The sequence below is a fragment of the Danio rerio genome, chromosome 1 (assembly GCF_052040795.2).
Source record: "Danio rerio strain M-AB ecotype USA chromosome 1, GRCz13ab, whole genome shotgun sequence".
NCBI lineage: Eukaryota > Metazoa > Chordata > Actinopteri > Cypriniformes > Danionidae > Danio > Danio rerio.
Genome location: NC_141021.1, coordinates 38298561 through 38323670, shown reverse-complemented (window position 1 = coordinate 38323670; position 25110 = coordinate 38298561). Strand labels below are relative to the sequence as shown.

At 34.8% G+C, this 25110-nt stretch overlaps 2 protein-coding genes across 3 annotated transcripts in view; both read left to right on the top strand.

Moving 5' to 3' along the window:
- The window catches only part of znf827 (zinc finger protein 827), a 789732-nt gene that overhangs the window by 221269 nt on the left and 543353 nt on the right, over nucleotides 1–25110 (top strand). The gene's annotated exons all lie outside the window — the stretch shown is intronic.
- Nucleotides 7421–25110, top strand: part of smad1 (SMAD family member 1) — a 32443-nt gene continuing 14753 nt past the window's right edge. The window contains exons 1-3 of one of the 2 annotated variants that reach the window (XM_087235171.1): nucleotides 7458–7508; nucleotides 11944–12004; nucleotides 20489–21070. In XM_087235171.1, the coding sequence (XP_087091297.1) occupies nucleotides 20671–21070 (400 nt within the window). In that variant the 5' untranslated portion in view covers nucleotides 7458–7508; nucleotides 11944–12004; nucleotides 20489–20670. 2 annotated transcript variants of the gene reach the window in all.

Sequence of the window (25110 nt, the reverse complement as noted above, 5' to 3'; positions counted from 1 at the left end):
CCAACCACGGTAAACCTTGAAACTGATTATCGTCCATAATCACCATGTAAATGCACAAATCACCACAGCTGTATTGACCTTATTCTGCAATGTTTTTGTAATTGTTTTAGTAATTTTAATTCAGTTGCCTATGGGAGAAATGACCGAAACCAAAGAAAACGGCCAAACTACTTGCTCTACAAACAAATGTTTGCATGACTATATAGACAAAGTGAAATAATATAATAAAAAAATAATCAACATCAAGCAGAACGAGCTGTTATTAACTTCTAAATATGACTGTAAGTGAATGAACCTGGAAGTCTCAGGCCAAAAAGATTCAAATGGGTGCATCCGCTCGTTCACAAAGAAGGTGAATAGTATAGTGCCAGTACAACTGCCAATGAGAAATGAGGACACTTAAAACACACAATAGGAGTCCTGGTTTGAGAATGTTAAATCATGGTTATTTTGTACAGTAGCTGTACAGATCTCCATATACTATAGTATATATGCCTATTAACTAGTTTAGCATGCATCTTGTCACATTCGCTATAAGTAGATGTGCAAAAACAGCTCAATATGTCAAATGTATGTATGTATGTGTGTGTTGTGTGTGTATAGCACACAGCAATCTTTGAAACAGCGTTTACAACCCAGACTCATTCTGAAAATGTTCTGCTATATACATTTCTGGAGAGCGCCAAATATTTCTCAGGAGCTACGCTTTTTTGCAGTTTTTGTTTTCGCGAATCCACCAGAAGCCGCTGTGTACGCTTTTTGAGATCTCAAATATCTCTCGCAAGTGCCACTCGCACCTGCTGTTCTTGTGTAAATCCACCAGAGGCCGCTGTGTATGCCTTTTGAGATCTCAAATATCTATCGCAAGTGCCACTTGCAGCTGCTGTTCTTGTGTAAATCCACCAGAAGCCGCTGTCAACTGACTGTGATCGACTGAGCCATCCTCCTTCCCCAAACCCAACAAATAGTGTTCTCATAAGCACTGATTGACCCTCCCACCCACTTCCCTAAACCCAACGAACAGTTTTAAATAGCAATTAAAAAAATAGAAAAGCCCCTGCCTGATTTTTACCACGTTTCCAGATTTTACCACATTCTCACCCTGTTATTTACCTGTTTATTTTATTTTTTGTCTTACCCGCTTTCTGGAACCATTCTACGCTGGACTCGAATCCCGTCATTGTGGTCAGCACCTCTCTCCGTCTCAAGTCCGCTGACGTACATGACGAGCTAATTGGACTAACTGGCAACAGTGAGAAAGCTGTCCATACTGAGGTAAACGGTCAGCTGGCAATTGTGAAAAGGAACAGCGTCATACTGCCCCGTAGCGTTCGTTTTAAATACGAAAGCAGCCATATATACTCCTGGCTACATGACTCGCGATATCCAGAAATGTACATAGGGCTATGTTTTCAGAATGAGCCTATGTTGAGCATTTGTGTGCTCATTCATCATTGCGAAAAACCTGAAAAGTAATCCACAACTACATCTAATAACCATCCAGAAAGTTCCATGGTTTGTTGTTAATATGGTATTTGTGACAGTGGGTGTCTGCTTCATTAGTGTCTAATGATTTGCTGTCATTGCTGCCATCAATGTGTTGTGTTTACTTTATTTGAACAGTGCGTGAACAGAGACAAGACACACTGTAAAACCCAACCGTCAACTTTATCAAATAAAATGAGTGTAGTTAACTCAAAATTGACTGAAAGTTAATTCTACTCATCTAAACAGAGTTTTGAACTGAGTGTTGAAGGCAATGAGTTAAATTAATACCTCATTACTTCAGCTTAAATGGAGTAAGTTCACAGTACTCATTTAGTTTTTTTTTTTTTAACTCAAATGGTTTGTTGCAATCGGTTTCATCAAACGGTTTGAGTTGATTTAACTTTTTGAGTTTAACAGCACTCAGTTGGTTTGAGTTCTCTTCATTTATTGAGTTTTACTGTTTCCTCAAATTGCTTCTTTTACTCAAATGGATTTGCTGTGTAAATATGATTTTAAACACAACAATTCATCCAGAAACATAACAAAACGTTAATTTCTGTACCTGGAAATTAATTTCATGAATACATGCTTGTACTGTATCTACAGTTACAAATTATATGATATGTCACCTTTTACTAGAAAAAATACATTGAAGTGTTTTTAAATGACATATAACATATACATACCAAATATAACAATTAACTAGCAGTTCACAAATTTAAAGTTTTCACTGTTTGTGTTTTAATATAAACATGCATAGTTAAATAATTTAAAAATATATATATCACAATATTTAAACACTTTCATGCACAAAACTATGTCCAATGTGCTTTTTATCACCTAAATACCACAGATGACCTTGGCAAATGCTTACACTAGCGTGGTCTTCAGTATGCAAGCCCTCCACCAAGTGACCATGGCAGCTGTTCCAGCCTCTTGAGCTTTATGCAAAGCCCCACAATTGTCCTCTTATTCCTCTCTCCACCTCGGGGTAAGGCAGACCACCCTCCTAGCAGCCATGGGGATTGGTGATGATGGGGAAAGGGGTTAACTCTAGCTAGGCCAGGGTTGGGGGGTGTGTGTGACCGGGGGGTGGGGGGTATGGTCATCTTACATGCCGCTCATTTACAAATAACATATTGTCTATTTGAACAAATGCCAGTCAGCAAAGTTGTTATCCTATCAGGGAGGAAAATAGGAGGCTCAGTCAGCTGTCAAGACTGCTGTGCTCTCTCTCTCTCTCTTCTTTTACCCACATACCTCCAGAGCTGGTGTTCTCTAGGGATTAAAAACTGTGCTTTTTATTGTACAGTTATGGCATTCAGAGAACATCAGAGAAAAGGAATATTATAGTAGCTAAATCCACAAAAAAAACAAAATAAAAAAATCCACTAAATACTGCTTTTGAAATAAAAAAAACATGATACAATACTATAAAAAAATCAAATGGGATATTTGTAAAGTTAAAACATATTGCTTCACTAACCACAATACATACATACTGTATATATATATATATATATATATATATATATATATATATATATATATATATATATATATATATATATATATATATATATATATATATACACACTGTATATAAGCCCTGAATTTTGAGATCTTAAAGAGCAGGTTAGACTATAGCAAGACAGTGAGTTGGTTTGATAAACAGGAGTTAGATTATTTAAAGCTTTATAAGAAGCAATATTTTAAAATCAATACGAAATTTAAGAGGCAGCCAGTGTAAGGAGAATAAATTTGAGGTGATATGATCATATTTTCTAGACCAAAAGACTAGTACTGGGTTGGACCCACTTTTACCTTCAGAACTGCCTTAATCCATCATGGCAGAGATTCAACAAGGTACTGGAAATTCCTCAAATATTTTGGTCCACATTGACATGATAGCATCACACAGTTGCTGCATATTTGTTGGCTGCACATCCATGATGTGAATCTCCTGTTCCTTTACATCCCAAATGTGCTCTATTGGATAGAGATCTGGTTACTGTAAAGGTCATTTGTCTACATGAACTTATTGTCATGTTGAAGAAACCAGTCTGAGATAATTCAAGCTTTATTACATGGTGTGTTATCATGCTGGAATTAGCGATCAGAAGATGGGTACACTGTAGTCATAAATGAATAGACATGGTCAGCAACAATACTCAGGTAGGCTGTGGTTTTGACACAATTCTCATTTGGCCCTAATGGGCCAAAGTGTGCCAAGAAAATATCCCCGACACCATTACATCGCCATCACCAGCCTGAACCTGTGATACAAGGCAGGATGGATCTATGCTTTTATGTTGACGATGCCAAATTCTGACCCTGCCATCCGAATGTAGCAGCAAAAATTGAGACTCATCAATCCAGGTAACATTTTTCCAATCCTCTATTGTCCAATTTTGGTGAACCTGTGTGAACTGTAGCCTCGGTTTCATGTTGTTAGCTGACAGGAGTGGCACCCGGTGTGGTCTTCTGCTGCTGAAGCCCATCTGCTTCAAGGTTTGACATCTTGTGCGTTCAGAGATGCTCTTTCGCATACTGTAGTAACGAGTGGTTATTTGAGTTACCGTTGCCTTTTTATCAGCTGGAACCAGTCTGGGCATTCTCCTTTGACCTCCGGCATCAACAAGGCATTTTCACTCACAAAACTGCCGCTCACTGGATATTTTCTTTGTAAAATCTAGAGATGGCTGTGTGTGAAAATTCCAGTAGATCAGCAGTTTCTAAGATACTTAAACCAGCCCATCTGGCACCAACAAGCATGCCACGCTCAAAGTAACTTAAATCACTTTTCTTCCCTATTCTGATGCTCGGTTTGAACTGCAGCAGATCACTTTGACCATGTCTGCATGCCTAAATGCATTGAGTTGCCATATGATTGTCAAATTAGAAGTTTGCATTAACGAGCAGTTGGACAGGTGTACATAATAAAGTGTATATTATGGCATTTTAAAAAATGAATGTGAAAGAACCATTTTTACAACACTGTCATCTCTACTCTAAACTTTTCATAAATTTGTATTTATTTTTTTAAGCACCTCATTGTTAGACTGCCCTAAAATGTATCTGTAATCCCAAAAAACAAAAAGAGCATCATCATTATCAAATACTGGTGGGGCCCTTTTCTGCTTTGCAAGCCCATTTCTAATAATTAGAGGCTCTTGTGCCCCTCAGTGTCTATGTTAGTTACTGCGCTGACATACGAAGGTCTACTACAGCATAAATAAAAAGCCCTTGGAGACAGTATTTAAATATTACCACTCCAGACATTATTTCTAGAAGAGCAGGAGCACAGTGTCAATGGAGGCGCCTGTTTGAAATGCGAGCTGCCTGATTCTCTGCCATCATACTTAGCATTACTGAAAACACCAGTGCTGTGCCAAAAACCGCTGATGGCACCGAAGCACAAATGAGTCACATATGTAAGCAAACGCACAGCTTGGCACCCCTCAAAGAAATGAAAATACCACTGATTGTAAGTTTGAGTCTATCCTTCGATCAGTTCAGAGAGCTTTTCAGCACATGCGTCCGGCTTCATTGTGATGAGAGTGAATGAAGGCTCAGTGGCAGAGGTGAAAGGCTCTTCCACGACCTCTCCTCCCTCCTCAGCAGTGGGTGATACTGCTAAGACAAATGGACTCAAATTGAAAGTGCACCTGACAGCAGCTCAGTGGGACACCAGATGAGCATTGTAGTTTGCTCGCTCATTAGGAGGCGACATTATCTTTAAACTCTCAGTTGTGCGTCATCCAGCATAACAACTTTCTTAAGGCATTGATTGGTGTTTGAAAATATGTTAATGTCTGTGATATATTTTTGTAGATCGTGAAGTTTAAATATGCTCAGCACAGCTGCCACTACAGAAAGTAATGATTTAACCCATAAGCACAGTTTTGTTGGTGTTAATAGGCTGTGATTAGATTCATTCAGTTATATTACATATTAATTGGACTTAAAATCAGTTAATTAGATTGCAAAACTTCATTTTATATAAAGCTGTTATTAAATTTTATAGCATGTTGTGCTTGCTAAGCTTTAACTATATTGCTTTGAGTACATGCTGAAAAACGTCCCACATTTTTACTCAAAAAAAGTCTGGTGATGTGAAGCCATGCAATGAAAAGAATAGAGTAAGATGCAGCATGTTTGCAGATCAGAAATAAAGGGGAAATATATAGGCTATAAATTGAAGGACAGATGATGGTCTGAAACTAAATATCTTACCATAATATAGTTAATATACGACCAATTTCTGACATATTCTAGCAGTTTGGCAATTCTGCACACTTCTTGAAACGCACTCTCAGCTCGCAGTGTTTTCCCAGATTTCACATTCACGTGCAGCTTACTCGCGCCTCACTCAGACATTCTGTCGCCAACCGCGTGACGTAATCCGCGCGAGCAGCACTTCTACTGTCGATGGTCTCCTTCCGCCGCCAAAAGATAATATAGTTCTATAAGCTCCAGCATTCATAACAAACATTAGATAACTTACAGGACTACTGATGAAACAGAATTTCAAAAAATATATGTAGTTATACATCTAATTAAGCTGATTTTTTACATTAACTTTCAACATAGTATCAAGGAGTTGGCTGATCACTGCCATGATACATTTATGCAGAAATTTATTTATTTATTTATATTCATGATAATAGAATGTGGCATTGTCAGTTTTCTTTTCTAGTTGCTTCATAAAAAGCCCAAGTTGCTTCATGAAGGTTTGTTCATCTGTTTTCTGTATTTTTCAATTGAAAAATAAACGAAAAATAATGTTATAATTTAGCCGTTTGATTATTATTAACAAAATAAAGAATTCTCATGTTTTTAATGAACTTAAAGATGGAAAAGTGAATTAAAATTGTGTTTATTTTTGGTAGTTGTGAAACGTATTAGGACAATTATAGGGGACATTGTCTAATAATTTGTAAAAAAAAAAATGTTTTAAAATATACAAATATAAATGGAATCAATATTGTCCTGTCAGTGGGATAAACTAAGCGTTGAATTTTAGAAATTTAGGAATTACCACCTACCTTACTTTACTGCACAGTAATAAATGACTTCAAAGATAAACCTCAAGCCTACAGTTTGCATTGAAATAAATAAATAAAATAAATAAATTAATTAATTAATAAATATGTGTTTTCATTGTGTACAAATCTAATTAGACCAACTAGACTAATTCAAAATATACTCAAAAAATTGTTTGCTGTTTATTCAAACTACTTATTTAAAATGAGCTGAAATAACACAATTCTTAAGTTAACTTAATTAAGTTAACAACTTAATTGTTTTATGTTCAATGCACTTAAATTTGTAAAAACTAATATCTTAGTTCTCTTCTGTGTGGAACCCATCATTTTTACACAGTAATATTGCCTTGATTTACTTTCTTCTTTACTCCTTTTAAACCTATTTTAACACATTTTAAATCAGTTTAAATTTTATCTAATTTTTAATGTTTATTTTCTTACTTATTGTACTCTTTTAATCTTTTTGTTTATGGATTAACTTTGAATTACCCTATAATTATGTATGTACTACTGTTTATAAATGATCTATAAACTTGCCTTGCATAATATCCTTAAAACCTTTCCAATCATGCTATAAAAACATGCACTCTAGCCTTAGAAACTGTCACATCTAAATTTAATTGCATCTGCTCAAAGTAAAAAAAAAAGATTGACAAAGAATCAGTTATCCCATTGTCCTGCCTAGGCCAGCACCATGATAGATCACATTCTAGCCTCCTTGGTCCCAGATTGAGTTGGCTACAGTGTAACAGTGTTGCATAATTTATCCCACAGTACTTTGAAAACGATGAATGTGTAAAAAAGTAGGACTTGTTAGAACTTGCGCGCCGCCCCTCGCTCACTCCATCCCGCGGCGTGATATGGGCTGAGTGCGGAGGGTGCGGCGGCCCGCGACACACTGACGCCAGGCGAGAGCACAGCGAGTCTGCTTGTATGAATGCTGTGAAGGATCGCGTCGAGGTGGCGCACAAGGTACAGTAAACTTTACTTTACTCTATTTAAACGCGTCAACAACCTGTGAGATTACTACTGACACGTTTGTGAATGGCTCTCAGAGGAACGCGCAGTTTACAACTTATTTCCAAGTGATTATCCTGTAATAAGAGCTGTAATGAAGCATCCAACTTGGCTGTTCTTCATAACAATTACAGAGAGTAAATCATTCAGGATCTGCTATATGGCTCATGTGGAGTGTCTGCACAACAGCTAGTTTTTCCTCATAGTTATGCTTTTTGTAAGGCATACATTATTGTCATTATTTATTTAGTTGTCACATGATGTGATTGTTGATGTTTTGTTTTCCAGTATAGGGTCAGCCAGCTTCAATAGTATAAATGTTTTGTTTTCATATTGTTTTATTTACTTCTTTGATTCTCACCTTTACTATTGAATCCACACAGATGTGCTTTATTCTTTGTTAGTTTTTTATTGTACATAATTTTAGTCCTTATCTCGTGCATTACCGGTTAATTTTGTTTATTATTGTGCAGTTGGAGGGGATTTAATTTTTTTGCTTGCTCAGAAATGCCAATAAATAAAGCACAACACTTACAGCGAATATTTGCCCTGTACATGATGCATGCAGAGCCTGTGAGACCTGAGCCAGATTTCCTGACATCATTGAAGATGACATATCAGATTACTCAAAGGACAAGAATTTGTCCTTGTCCATGATTTGCTTGGATTGTTTTATTCTCACTCATTGTGTGTGTGTTTGTGTACGTGTGTGTGACATACAGAGAAAAAGACTGCCTGCAATTTTCTTATATCAGCATTAAACTTACCATTTTGTTTGGATGAGTTGTCTGCGGATGTAGACTCCTTAGTGGACATAGTGGACAGAGATGAGCAGTGACGGTATAGAATTGTGTGCTGGATTTTAAGGGTGGCCTACAAGTATATTATGTGTGCATTGATCATTATAGAATGTAGTCAAAGTACAGAGACATGATATGTACATTAAATTTTACTTTTAGGTAGGTGGGGCAATGAAATATTTAGCATATATAAGTACACCCCTAACATATATCATATTTTAATAGAAAGCTGTACAATATTATATGTTTATATACATTAGATTAGTCAGCACTAAAGCAAAATCTGAAGCTTATTTAACAAAATAACTTACGATAAAGGTTAAAAAAATTGTACTCCCAAATTTTTATGTCACAGAAAATATAAAATACAAATTTAAAAAAGAGGAAAAATCAAGTGAAGCAAAAAAATAAATAAATAATTGCAATATTTTGCTTGAGTTTAATTGTATTATCTTCAAATTTCTATTAGATTAAATATTGTTAACAGTGTGCCTTTTATGCAACAAAATAAAATAAAATAAAATTGACATCATACAATAATTGCATTCCCCAAATTTTAACACGATTTTGGAGAGTATTTGCATTTTGAGACTTGTTTGTATCTGCAAAAACTGCTTAAATACGTAAGGAGATAGACCTGTCATCATTTAATCACCATTAACTTGTTTCAAACCTTTATGACTTTATTCTTCTGTAAAACACAAAAGATGTTTTGAAAAATGCTTGAAATCTGTAACCATTCACTTCTATACTATTTGTTTTTTCCTACTAGAAAGTCAATAGGTACAGGTTTTCTGCTTTCTCCAAATTATCTTTGTGTTTAACAGAAAAAAAGGAAACTCATTAAGGATTGGTGCAGCTAAATGTTAGTAAATAATGAGGAAATGTAATTATTTGGTGAAGACTATTTTAATATTTTAAATACTTTCATTATTTTTATCATTATATTATTCTTGGTAGTTGATATTTTTAACTTTAAGTGATTTTCTTTCACATAAAAAAGTTTTTATTTACCATTTTGCTAAATTCCAAAGCATATGATCATATTTTATTTCTCCACAGTTCATAAAAGTGTAATTCCTCATATGAATGTAAACTCACACCCACTTCAAGACATAATGGAGGTGTCACATTCCAAATCCTTTTCAGTTAACCTGTGGAAACATTTCGTATATCACCCTGAACGATTCATTTTTGGATCATTGAACTTCATCTGTTCTTGAGCAAATGATTTAATGATTTAATTAATCAAATGACATTTCAAGATTCAAACAGATCCAAGGATGGGATATCCTCTGGTCCTTGTAGCTCCTTAAAGGATTCTGGGAAAAGTTAGTAGTTAATGTAAAATATTAAATTTATTATTTGAAACTTGAAATATTTTATATGTTTTTGGTTATCAGATGTTTTTAAACTAAATCTGCTGTAAAAGCTTGAGTTGTAAAAGACCATTGTAAGAAATGCTTTAATAAGACTATGTCTGTATTTGTGTATTGAAATCAGTAAGGGGTTCGCTTTATTTAAAAAAAATAAAATAAAAATTGTTCATGCTTCTTTCCCACAGATTTGGTAAATAAATATTAGATATAAAACTTGAATATTTGCAAATCAATCATGTTTAAATGTTTTTTTTTTGTAACATTTAAAGTAACATTTGTTTTTATATTATTTATATTTATATTTTAGATATATTTTGTATCTTTCATCAATCAGTACTTTTTAATTTAAATTCTTTAGCATTATAATCATTTTTTGTTTGTTGTTATTGTTATAATATTGCTGTTATTTATTTTTGTTATTATATTAGTTATTGATGTTCTTGCTAAAAATAGCTAAAAATAAAGAGGATGATCATCAACATCCCACCTTTGCACTTGTTAAACCATCACAATTGTATGTCAATAAATAAGACATTGGACTGACATTGTTCACAGAACTAAAAAAGTTATTTTCATTTTCATTATTATTATTAGTATTACTATAAGTAGTAGTAGTAGTAGTTGTTGTTGTAGTAGTAAGTAGCAGTAATGGTAGTGGTTGTAATAATAATGAGGAGGCAGATATCCAGTAAGAATAATAATGCAACAAAACAAAAAAAAATACATTTTTACCCATCTGCTATGACTGGAATATTGCAATGACAGGAAACATTCACTCATTCATTCATTCATTCATTCATTCATTCATTCATTCATTCACATTCTTCCTCTTATCTGGGGCCGGGTCACGGGGGCAGCAGTCTCAGGAGAGAACCCGCGACTTCACTCTTCCTAGACAGTTCCTCCGGCTTCTCCAGGGGTATCCCGAGGAATTCCCAGGAAAGCAGAGAGACATAGTTCCTTCAGTGTGTCCTGGGTTTTCCCCAGGGCCTCATCCTGGTGGGACAAGACTGGACCACTTCCCTCGGTAGGCATCCAGGTGGCATCTGAAACAGATGCCCAAACTACCTCAGCTAGCTTCTTTCCATGTGGAGGAGCAGCGGTTACACTTCAAGCTCCTCCTGTGAGACAGAGCTTTGAGGGTGTGCCCTGCTACCTTGCGAAGAAAGCTCATTTTGGTCACTTGTACCCAAGATTTTGTTCTTTTGCTCATGACCCGATGTTCAGGACCATGGATGAAAGTAGGAACTGGATTTACAGACATCTGCTTTCAGCTCAGCTCCTTTTTTACTCCAACGGACCAATACATCAACGCATTAATGCTAGCACTGCACTGACCACACCCACCCTTTTGGCGGTGGAAACGCAAGCTTGATAAAGTTGACCCGTACCGTACCATACTGTACCTCTTAGTGGAAACAGGCTATAAGAGTTATCCCCTGGTTGGGTCTCTCAAGGCAAGGTTCAAAAACCCCTTTTGAGTAATAAAACATAGAGAACTGCAATGTCCCTTGTATGATGCAGCTGGGACCCGAAACAAGAGGTAGGCCTGGTGTTGGGGATCGTATGCAAGTACCTGGTGGCTGGGTTTTTTTCAATGGAACCCATCTGGGCTCAGCTCAAAGGTGCGATGTGGTACCATCTTTATTCAGGCCCACTACTTGTAGAAGCCGTAAGGGGCCGGGTGCATTGTCAAACAGGCAGGGGTCGAAGGTCAGGACCACAACAATTTATTTGTCAGGCAGGAAATCTTCAAAAAGGAAATTTATTCAAACCACTGTAGTGTCCTTGTTTACAGTAATCATATTTGTTATAGATAGTAAATGTGTTCGTCACATGCTCAGGTCTGTACTGTATATGGACATATCACAAGGAGTGTTTTATAGTAATTTCATTTATAATAATCTAATGATCTAAATATGTCATAATTGATGATAATGTAATAACATAAATATCTACAACCACCTTTGTTTGTCTGGTGCAAAGTTTCCCTGAAGCTCCACAGTCTCTCTTCAACATACTGAGAACATATGATTAGCCATCATTTACAGCGCATTAGCTGATGCGCATCTTGTGTTTGGTATAAATATGGCATCATGTGGAATTTAAAGTGCATTTGTTTATGGCCTTAGTGTCTGTTTCTTTCACTCTTGCTTTCTTTTCAACCCTTCTACATTTGTTCAACCCCCAACCTTTGTTTTTTTTTATTAGAGAACATCGCAATTGAGCTGGTGCTTAATGGAGGCCTCAGATCCAGCCCTTGATAAATAATGTAAGTTCTTTATAATGCAGAGTCTCCTGGGAGGCCAGAGAGAGCATCATTACTGCCTCCTAAATTGATTAACGGCACTGAACCAGCGCAAAATGATACATGGAGATGATGCGGGGGGTCAAGGCTGTCAAAGTTGCGTGATGGGAGCCACATTAGCTCTGCCCGCTGCACCAGCCCTCAAGCTGATGCTAATATTTACATGCACTCAGGCCTGGAGAGCACTAGCAGAAATGCCCAATGATTGCATTTTAATGGCTGCCCTGCATTGCAAATGTGGAAACCAAACTGCCGCTTTTAACAATTTGTGCAATTTTTCAAGCAGCAAGTGCTCACTCCTGGTTCACTGACAAGACCCCTCTGTGCTCATCTTACGATAATTTTGTCTCCTCCAAATTTTTCATCTCAGGTCCATGCACTAGACATTTATCTCCTATAGTGAGCTTGCTTCTAAGCATCAGTTGTTTTGACTGGGCTCCAGGCAGCCCAAACTAACATTGTCTGAGTCAATACAATGGAATATTGACCTTTCATGTAAGTGTGTGGTCAGACTAGTGGTCAGATTTTATGAATCCTCAATAATATGTATCAATTCCCATCAGTCCAACGGGCTTAGTATGTCTTTAAAGTTCAGATGGTGGAATTGCTCTCAAAATGGCATTGAATTGAATTAAACAAGGCAGCTGGACAGCACATCTGAGGGCCTGTTTATAACTGTAAGGTGCATTTTCATCTTTACAATCACACATGGACAATGCTTTACACAGGTGTAAATAGGATTAACATGTTTTAAAATGGATTATTTTCAACTATTTCCAGAGTTAACGGTCAAAGGCATTTTAGTAGCATTTTACCTAATTTATGCTTTTGCTTGGATCTTGTCTGCTGGAAATGGCGTTTAATGTACCAAAAATCTGAATTATTTTGTCAAATTACTTACCATTGCTACTTAAGTATTTAGTTTGAAATTTTTTATTTGAACAGTTTAAAATGTATTTTTAAATATTATTAAAAGGTTTTAAATTGCAATTATAAATATTATGTTTATTAAATGTATATTATAATGTATATAAAATATTTTGAATGAAAATATGAAATTTTGGTATATACAGTACTACAGTGCAAATAGTTTTGAACAGGAAAAACACAAATATTTCAGGAATCTGGAAATAAATCTGTTGAACTTGTAAAAACTGTAGCCTTTGTCATTTATTAGGCAAATAACAAATTGGCAAGCATATTTCCTCTTTTAGCCGTCATCTAAATAATAATAATAATAATAATAATAATAATATTAAGACAGTATAATAAGATTCAAAAATAGTGTTAATAATAATCTGGCTTGATGATTTCTCCTGCTGTTCTTGAAAAAAAGTACATTTGAGAATCTATGGATAACAAAAATAGTCTCATTTTATTTTAGTGTGAAATGGACCTGACACTTTTTATTGGTCATTTTGTGTTTCATGTATAAAGTTCAAAGTTAAGAATGCTACTTGCAAAACATTTTTCTCTATTTAACATTTAAATAAAAGATGACCTCCTATACATTAGATTATTTCTAGTTATATTGCACATTTTGTTGATTAGCTGGATGTAAGACTCGTGAAATAATTAATTGCATTCGCTCAAACTGATTTGTTGAAGGTTTGATGGTGAACAGCTAGTGTTGTAGGCATGGGAAGATAACCGTTTTCAAGGTATACTGCAGTTTGGAAAAGGTTTGAAAATCGCCAAAAATGATGTATGAAAAAGTTAATAACGTTCCTACGGTGTGTAAGAATTTTTTTTTTTGTGTGTGTTTTTTAAAACAAAAGTATCTCCAGCAGAAAAGATATCCAAAGATGCTGTTTAAAATTGTAAAGACATCTGTGTTTTTGAAACTAATGAAGACAGCAGAAGTCAATAATTAATTTTAATGATTTAGCCTGACATGTTTACTTTTTATTTTTCAAAATAAAAGTATATTGTGTTCAAAGGGGTAACTAGTTTTTGTATTTTACCCAGTCATTTTAAAAGAGCATATTTTATAGCAGCGATCACAACCGTGAAACCATTACAATTTTTTCAAAGTTATCTTACCGTCAGAATTTTATACTGGCCCATGCCTAGTCACTTGCTGTTGAGCTGGAGCAAGCAGCCGGTAATGGATTCTGCTTGGTCCTAAAACCTTCTTTGAACTGCTTTTTTTTACCCCCCAATTTTTGATGGTATAGCAGTCAAAACAGCAAATGGGGGCTCGTATGGACCAAAAAAATGGACAAATCCTGGCATTGGTGATTGGTCTTTCCAAAATCCTGAACCCCTCTGGCTACTGGCCTGTAGCATGATTGCTCATACAATCTAAAAGATCATACAAAACTAAAAAAAAAAAAAGATAAATTATAGTAAAAAAAATTTTATAGAAAAAATTAATAAAACCTGAACACAAAACACATTTGAATGCATGGTAATTGCAGGTGGAAATGGCAATGCATATCGACTTGTGATAGCTAAAAACATGTTGTCAGGCGGAAACAAGGCAGGAGACTTGTCATGACTCTAACTGAACAGACAAGAAGAGCTTAGGTCTTGGTGTGAGAACAGCATCAAGGGATGTTTAAGCAACACCTGCTGTGGGAATTCCCAATCTGTAGGTTGTTTGGGTTTAGGAAGGGTGTTTTCTGCTTTCAACATGTATGACAGCTTCCCATAAGGGAACAGCTGCAAGTGTGTTTGAGCTTGAAGTGGCCTAGAGCCCTTAACAATGAGAAGCTCGGGCTGCCTGTGATACAAGAAGATAAAGAGGCTTTAGTCTTGATGTGTCAAGGAGAAACCCGTAACGATCACATGGAAGAGTTTCTATGCCCTGACAAAGCTTTAGACCTCCTTTACAAATATAGCATTTTAATGTGTTTCTGTTTTCAATGATCCAGTCAGGTGCTTTTAAATTTGTCTTTCATAAGCACTTATATTTGGATTTAGTTTTGACCCTTTCCTTTTATTATGTCACACTCTGCATCATGTTTTCTAGAGTGCTTAGTGTGAGGCACAACAACTATTGAATAAAGCCAAGTTATGCAGCTCAAAATCAAGTAAAGCTAGTGAACTGGAAGCTTGTGGATTGTTTTGATTACAATCATTGTTTTTTGATACAGTAAAATGATGAAAACACCTTGTATTGGTTGGCTGTCTCACACAAGTGCTATAATGATCACGCAATAGGTCCGTAGGCAGATAATTGGTGGTCTTTTTTGGCTGTTTGTGGCACATTACATCACATACAAGTTTAAACTTTGAATTTTTTTTTTCCAGTGGATAAACTCAAAGCAATTTAATACTTGTAATCAGTTTCCTAAAATGATAATGATGCCTATTTGAATAGCACAAAAGTTTGATTCCCACAGCTACTATTCATTTTTGCCACCAACCAAATTTTTGGAAATTACTTTTAGGTAAAAAAAAAACAAAAACAAATTGCACTGTTAGTAATGTTATAGTTTTGTTTATTAGGCCTGTAAAGATTACGCCAAATCTGAAATATGTGGTGATGAGTTGAAAGAACTAACAGTTAAGTTAAATTGCATAAAAGAATAGTTCACCCATGATAAAAATTCTATCAACTAGGGCTGTGTGATTAATTGTAATCAAATTTCAATCGTGAATTAGCTAATCACAAGAGGCTGCGATATGTAATATGGGTATTATTTCATTTCCCAAACCCAGAGCAAATGCTTGACTGCTGTCTGTGTGTGAAAGTCTTACTAGTTAGTTGAGTGAACACACTTTTATTCTGCCAATCAGAACTTTTCAATCTGACTCTTATCAGCTTTGTTAGTTTGCTAAGTGTCCTGTATTTTTATAATTATTATTTTTTGTTTGTATAATAAGTTTCATTATCTCCCTAATTTAAGTGGAACTTATTTGCACCAGGTAAGATAATTTTATTTGTGCTTACTGTTTGCTCTAGAGAAAAAATAGTTTAATTTCTGAATATTTAAAAACAATTTTGAATAAATGTTGGAGTTAGTTAATATCTTTTCAGTTTCTTTTTTTTAAGTAACACTTCCAGCATTTTAGTAGTAAGAAGTTATGATGCAGGTTATTGAGCTGAATGTTGGCTACAAAATTAAATCGCAAATCATATCACAATCTCAACATCTGTCAAAAAAATTGAAATTAGATATTTTCCCCAAATCGCACAGCCCTACTATCATCATTTAATCACCCTTTACTTGTTTCAAACTTGTTTTACTTTTATTTTGTTCTGTTAAAAAGTAGCTGTTTTAAAGAAAGCTGAAAATTTGTAACCATTTACTTGAATAATATAGGTTTTGGTACTATGGAAGTCAGTAGTTTTAGTTTAGTTTTAGTAGCTTTTTTCAAAATATTTTCTTTACTTTGCAACAAAATAAAGAAACTCATAAAAGTTTGGATTGGAACAACTCAAGGGTGAGTAAATGGTAAGTCAATTTTCATTTTTGGGTGAACTTTTCTTTAAAAAAAAACTTGGTAGCAGATGCATCCACACATATTTGACTCATTGACAGATCTTCCATGGCAAGAAGTCTTTGCATGCTCACCTGTTCCTTATTCCGCAAGAAAAAAAATGAAAATTTCCCCACACATTCTTCTTTAACCCATCTGTTATATCCCTTCGCTTGTCCTAAGAAGAAGCTCTGAGAAAAAAAAAGAAAAAAAAAAAAGAAAACAACATGAATTTGTGCTGAAAATGTTGAATATTTAATTAAAAAACAACATAAATTAGATCCCTTGTGTCAATTAACGTGAGCCCAAAACCAATCAGAATAAATGAGTCAATAAATCAAATCTATCTTGTAGGTTAGTTGTTGATGCACTTTCTACCCTTTGGTTATCTCCTCCCTGACAACAACCGGAGGTCCCAGGCTTTTAAATGAGCTTTTGGCTGCAAGATCACGCTAAAAATAGGAGCTGCTTTTTTGCCTCCCTGTTGCTGTGGTCCATGACAAAAAATACTACTTACTCCTTCCCAGTTAATAAACAGCACCTGTTTTCAATGAATGATTCCATCTCTGATGTGCAGAGTTCATGCTAGTTTAGACGGAAAATACATTTATTGTTGTTGTTGTTGCTAAGAACATGATAATTTTTTTCACATGAAAGACTTGAGTTAGAATATTATTGTGGAAAACTTTGTTTAAGTTTTTGTGTGTGTGTGTGTGTTGTGAATTTTTACACCTGATTGTAGCCTACATCAGACAAGCTTTCTGAAGTGAAACAGTAGCTAAGGGCAGTCACACTCACCGAGGACAACATTATTCTTAGCACTCAGCATAGTTCAAATAGCTGCTCTCTGATGTCACCTTGCTTATCTGGTGTTGATGGGCCAGAACAGAGTCAATGGATAACACTTACCTGCCATTCTGACTCTCATACAATGGTATTCATATCAATCACAAGAAATGAAACATAGATTTTTACAATGTGATGGTTCAGTTATCCAATTTGATGTGAAAGTGTCTAGCTATATAAGTGTATTTCAGTCCTCTTGCTTTATTTAAACAGGAATGCTATGCTGAATCATCTGAAATTCAACTTGAAAAGAAGGGTAAAGTCTTGCATTGTCACTCTTATTTCCCTTCTCATGATCGTGAATGCTGGCTATTGAAAAGCTGCCTTGGGAACTTTCTGAATGGTCACTTTTATCCTTCTCCCAAATGCATTTCCTCTCTATTCCTAGAATGTGGACAGGCCCCAATTGTTAAATTTTTAAACTTTTTTTTCCCTCTGTTATAAACAGCTGTGTTTCAAAGCCTATATGGCGGCCTACTGCATGGCATCCTGTTATAAGCTGTTGCATCTTTACGCATGAGGAAACTGATATGAGTCAGGACATTGTTCAGGGATATACAGCATCACTCAGCAGTGTGTCATGCCAGTATCATTTAGCGTCCCGTATGAACACATCCCACTTCGCATATGCTGAAACCATTTCGAGAACTTACCGTAAAGCAGATATAACCGGAATGTCTGCACTGTGACTCCATTGGCAGCCATTCCGAGAAGCCAAAACAGAATGATGTCATCATCACAGTGTTTTCAGGGTAATTTATTGCGTCATTGGTTATAGATTTGCAGGGTTAATGTTGGATACACTATACAACTTGTAAAAATTAAACCAGATAAACTTTGCAGTAAAAGGTATAATGACTGTAGTGTAGAGTGTAGAATGTTTTTTTTTTAAATTATATTAACTGCATAGTCAGCAATAGGGATCAGTTACCATGTTTAAACAGATATGGGTTTAAAATCCATCCATAAAATAAACTTTATTAATGATGGATTTTTTGTTTTGATAGAGTATTCCAAGGCACAATGTCTAAAGGCTCTACCCTCCTCTGGTAAGGGGTGGGGAGCAGGAGCTTATTTGCATTTAAAGAGACTCACCCAAACAGGAGTTGTTGCTTTCACTAAGCTATACTTACTTCAAAAAATGATTGACATCTTGTTAGACATAAATATAGATACTGCAACTTGCTGGTATTGAAAGATACATCTTCTCATACATTCTTGATGCAGTTGGCTGATGTCTGTTTGGTGTGTTCATGCACAGCATCTTGGTACAGATAGGACCGGATGCAGCTAACGTGGGGTGAAAATGCAGTCGGTTCTTTAACGTTGGCTTGACGTTATAGTCTGTTCACATCATACACACCATGTCAGCAAAAATTGTGTCTAGTCTGTGATTGTATTGAAAAAAGTCAGACTTTTTATTATTTACAAATCCAATTTCTTTTGCATATAGGTAGCAGAAATATGTGTACAGGTATGTCTCCCTTTGTATACTTTATAATGTAAAAGTTTGGATTTTGGCAATTAACTAAATAAAATATTAAACGAAGAGATACAGTGACACTGATAGCTTGTTTCCACCGAGTGGTACGGTATGGTTTGATATACTTTTATGTGAGTTTCCATTGTGAAAAGGTACAAAAAAAAGAATCAAACAACAACACTTTGGTATTGTTTCCAAAGAAACAGGTGCCAAAGGGTGGAGCTAGACACACAGCTGACCGCTATTGGTTTACAGAGAAACATCACTAGTGCATGCACAAGCAAGGAGAATGAAAATAAAGGAAGCTCCATTTTTAAATACACAGTCGAGACATAACACCGTAATAATATATACATATAATAGTGAGCCATGGTCAACCTGAGCTCAAACATTCCTCCATTATCTTAATGAACAGCCGCAAAGCCAAGAAGAAGCACAGAGTCTGTCATGTGTCTTGTTGTTAATAACAAGGTTGCCTAAAAGCGTGAGCGTTTTTACTTTCTCCAGAGAGCTCTATTTGCGTGCACTCGCCGCACATCTAAATTTGAAATAAACTTCTTGAGTTGATAATGATAACGTGCGCGTGATTATTGATGTGCTTCTGACATCCGATCCTTTCAGAAACAGACAGATGTGAGAGTGACATACAAAAAAACAAAGTAGAAGCCGAAAAAAACAAAGCAAATGATTCTTTCAGCAACCTAAAACAATGAACAAACTGTCATGTTTAACTATGATCATCACCTTTTGGTCTATTATGAACTCAGAATTACGGAATTACTTTTTACCAAGTTGTAAAGCGTCTAATCTAAAGGCTATTACATGTGCTGATGAAAAATAAGAAATGAGTTGTTTGAGCTGACTGTATACCCAAACATGAGTACTTTCTGGGTATTTTTGTTTTTTTAATTGGTAACATTTCAGAACCTGTAGGACTCTGTATGTTCTCATGTATGTTTTATTTAATTTTTTTATTTTATGTAATTGCAGACGTTACAGTACAATTTCACATTATTATTAATCTGCAGCTAAAATCTAATCATGTTCATTGGAAAGGTTAGTAATTAACAATCATACACAAGTAGGCCTATTTGTGTGTAAAGACCATCTTTTTTGTATATGATTTGTGAATGTGCCATAAAGCTTTACTTGCAAGAATGACGTCGGGTGCAACTTTCTTGCGTACACCACATCCACCAAAAGGGTAGCATTGGTACCATTTGGCAGTGGAGACACAAGCCTTATAAAGGTGACCTGTGCCGTACCATACCGTACCATACTGAACGGAACCAAATCATTTAGTGGAAAGGAGGCATAACATGTATTGTTCCTTAACTCCCAGAGATTTCATTTAAAATTTAATTGAATAAATTTTATTTAATAAATTTAAATCATTGTTAAATAATGATCGGATGAATGTCTTCTGTGGATGTTTTGTATTTTCATTTATTTCTTCTATTTGAATTATTATGTGGAATAACCTGTTACTGATTAAAACAACCTGTGCCTATTTAATTTTTGTTGTTGTTTATTTATTGTATTGTCATTCTTTTGTTACCTTTCAATAAAAAGTTTGTTAAGAACAGAGTATAATTGATGTAGTGTTGTTTCAGCCTTTAGTTTTGGTGTTGGAATATTTTGAATGGATCTTGAAGTATGTGGTTCTGACTGACCTCTCTGTGTCTTTGCAGGTACATTTGACAACCTGTCCAAACTGAGGAACAATTCAAGTTTCAGCAAATACCCCAGTTCATGTGCAACTGTGGCTGATTTTTTATTTTTTTGAGGAGGCACAGCAGAAAATACCTGTTCTAGTGAGCTGAATCTGACGGAGTAACTGAGACTGTGTTGACTGGGCGCACTTGGCGCCACAATGAATGTCACCTCACTCTTTTCCTTCACCAGCCCGGCGGTCAAACGACTGCTGGGCTGGAAGCAAGGGGATGAAGAAGAGAAGTGGGCAGAGAAGGCGGTGGATGCACTGGTCAAGAAGTTGAAGAAGAAGAAGGGCGCTATGGAGGAACTAGAGAGGGCACTCAGCTGCCCCGGTCAGCCAAGCAATTGTGTCACTATCCCACGCTCACTGGATGGGAGGCTTCAGGTATCACACCGAAAGGGGCTTCCTCACGTCATCTACTGCCGTGTGTGGCGATGGCCCGACCTGCAATCGCACCATGAGCTCAAGGCCCTAGAGTGCTGTGAGTTTCCTTTTGGATCCAAGCAGAAGGATGTGTGCATCAACCCTTACCACTACAAAAGAGTGGACAGTCCAGGTGAGCGTGGCTAAATTGTTAAATAAAAAGATCAATGTGCACTAATGATGTGGATTTTGACTAGTCTCAGTATCACAAAATGTTTAAATCTATTTACCAAATATAATCATTCAAATTTGTTCATTGACACTGGTTACATCAAGTCAATTCAATTATTTTAAACAATTACTAAAATAAATCCATAAATTAACTCACACATTTACCCATTTACTTAAACAAAAGACTTGAAGGCATCAGAGATTGAAAAAAATCTTATTAATTCTACTTATTACCAATTTTCTTATTTAGAGTTTTTGTCTATTTTCTAGTCAAAGTATCTAAATGTTCTAATATCAAGAAGCATTTTCTAGAGAAAAAAATGTCTTGTTTTCAGAAAGAATAAGTCAAAATAAATGAGTTGTTTTCCTATATATATATATATATATATATATATATATATATATATATATATATATATATATATATATATATATATATAAATATAAAGCTAATATAAGGGCACCCCCCCCCCCCTAAAATAACTGATTTATTTAATCTTTGCCCTGATGATTTTCAAGACACTTCTGTACAGCTTAATGTGACATTTAAAGGCTTAATAGGTTAATTATGTTACCTAGGTAGGTTACCTGTATAATAATGGTTTGTTCCGTAGACTATCAAAAAATATATAGCTTAAAGGGGCTAATCATTTTGAACTAAAACGTTTTTTAAAAAATTCAAAACTTTTTTTAATCTAGCTGAAATAAAACAAATAAGACTTTCTCCAGAAGAAAAAATAGTATAAGACATACTATGAAAAATTCTTTGCTCTTTATATATATATATATATATATATATATATATATATATATATATATATATATATATATATATAAAAGATCAAAGGGGGCTACTAATTCTAACTTGATTTGTTTATGTGCGTGTATACTTTTTTTTGTATACTTTTCTAGTTTATTTGTCTATATATACAAATTTTTGTGCTTGTAAAAATGATCGTTGAGTTTACCTTATGTTCAATTTAATATTTTAGTATTGTTTAGATATTCTAAAGAGTCATGAGACCATAGTATTCAAAAGAAACTTCAGACACAAATGATCACTGTTACCCTGACGAAGGCAAGTCTTTGCCGAAATGCGTAGGCGCAGTTTTAAGGAATAACCAGGCCAATAAAGGCTTTTAAATATTTGGTCCCACTTTATATTAAGTGTCCTTAACTACTTTGTACTTACATCAAAAAAATAAATACAATGTACTTACTGTGTTTATAATGTATTTGAGAACACGTGGTGCTTTTGAGTTGGGATAGAGGTTGGGTTATGGACAGGTTTGGTGGCATGGGTGGGTTAAGGTGTAAGGGATGGTCAACAGTGTATATACAAATGTAATTACAAAAGTTAATTACAGATGTAGTTACATACATGTATTTAATCAAGCATAAGTATACAGTAAATACATGTATTTACACAATAAGTACATTGTAACAAACTATTAAATCCTATGTAAGTGCATATTAGTTAAGGCCACTTAATATAAAGTGGGACCAAATATTTTTTTCCACATTTTTCGATTGCCTTGGACTGATTTTATTTTTTTATTCTGATGAAAATAAGATTATTTTGCTTTTCCACATTTTTCGATTGCCTTGGACTGATTTTATTTTTTTTATTCTGATGAAAATAAGATTATTTTGCTTACCCTATTGGCTGATTATTTTTCTTGTTTTAAGGAAAAAAATCAAAAAAATTGGACTTATTATTACTGAAAACAAGACAATATGTTTTATTGTGCAGAAAATGCTTGTTGATTTATTCATTTTTAGATATTTTGACTGGAAACAAGAAAATATGGGAAGCCATTGTACTTAAGGCTGTGCAATATGAAAAAATATTTCCAAAAAAAAATCATTTATTTTGTGCTGTCACAAAATAGTTTACAGTAAAATACATTGTTTACAGTAATACTTTTTCTTAATTTATATGAGCGCAATATTACGTGCTATTACATGGATGGAGACAAAAACATAAATAACAGCATCTTGTGAAAGTTGCAGTCTAGTTCAATTTTTTACCTTTTAAGTTGGACCTGTAACCATTACTTTTTAAATCTGTCTTATTTTATTAATATATATTTTTTTTTTTTTGATATTTTTTATTAAACATTTTGCCCTTAAGTTCTTAAAAAAGTGAGAAATATGATCACAAATGAATGAGTAAGTTGATACTTTAAAATGTCAAAAGAAATAGTCACAAATACATGTAGTCAACATAAAATGAATAAAATGTGAGTTGATTGAATTGACAAAAATGTTACAATACCATATGTATCCTCGTCAGGATATGAGATGACTTAAATGGTGATATAAGCTTTTTCGGTTATATCACCCAGCCATAACTCCACTATAAACAACATGCTTAAGAAATCTTTAATTAAAAAAACTGCTTTTGTTAATCAAAGGAACTGAAACATCTCATTTTGAATTTTGTCTCAATATCATTATGACTTGAGTGTGTGATGAATGACCGCATCCGCAGAAAAAGATCAATCCCTTTTTCTACATTGCTTCTTTAGATAATGTAGCAGGTAAGTAATATAAGGCAGACAAAAACACTTAGATTACATTAAGATTACTTAATAAAATGATAGTGATAGGAATTACAGGCTATTGTGCAGTGACATGAATAAATAGTATTTTTACGATTAATGTAGTCAAGCAATTTTAGTCACTAGCTTCTCTTTGCACATCAGCATTTTCAAGCTTGTGTGACAACTGTACATTGTTATTGTACATACAATTCTATAAAATGTATGTGCTGTTAATAAAAGAAATACATCTTATAATATTTTATTCATTTTTTCCCCATTTTTATTTACAAATATTGTGATATATCTTGAACGGTTTTCTTGTGATATATTAATATATTGCAGACGCGCTGATGTATCAATATTGGGAGCATAATATTGTGAGTTAACCTGTGATTTCCACCCCTAAAAAAATGCAGTCTTTGACTTGCTTTCCATGTGATTCTTACACCATGTCTACATGTCTGACTCTTGTTGTGTTGCATCACACATTCATTTTCCCCTACAACTCAAAAGTAGCACGAGTGCTTAGAGTAGGTCAGAAATAGATCAGGGCATGAGTTTACAGTCTGCGTTTGTCATGTCTCACCACACTGCATCCAGCGTAGGCAGAATTACTGAGTATAATGGCTTCTGTTTTCTTAACTTGCATCACACATTTTACTGCTTACTCCTTTTTTTAAACACAACAGTTCAAACTGTAAAATAAAAAGAAATGCTGTGCTGACTGCATTGCATTGACAGTAATATTGCAACATTGAATTAATTATGGTGGCACAGTGGTTAGCACTGTCGCCTCATAACTAAAAATCCACTGGTTTGAGTCCAGGCTGGGCCAGTTGTCATTTCGGTGTGGAGTTTGCATGTTCTCCCTGTGTTCGGGTGGGTTTCTTCCCCAGTCCAAAGACATGTGGTATGGTTGAATTGAATAAACTAAATTGGCCATAGTGTATGTGTGAATGAGTGTGTATTGGTGAAGGGCATCCGCTGTGTGAAACATATGCTGGAATAGTTGCCGGTTCATTTCGCTGTGGCGACCTCCTATAGAGACAAAGAAAATAAATGAATGAATGAATGAATAAACAACCCACCAAGCAACGTTGTGTTAAATAATCATCTAACAATGATGTCTTGAATAAAACAAGGCTAAATTTGGTCTGTCAGAAAAAAATATTTGAGGCGTCTAACAATAGGCCAAAAATAAACTATAGTCATTAAATAGACAGATTAGAAACACTTCACATTTCTGTCTATTTGATGGCTAGTCTATATTTGGACATTATTAGATTTTCACTGACAGCCCAAATCTAGCCAAGACATCTTTGTTTAGATTACCAGTGTTGGGTGAATTTACTTATAAAAGTCATATATTAATCCCAATTTTAAAGTAAATAAATAAATGAAAAATGAAAAAATAAAATAGCAAATACTTTCGTATTCCTTTTATTAAAAAGTAAGC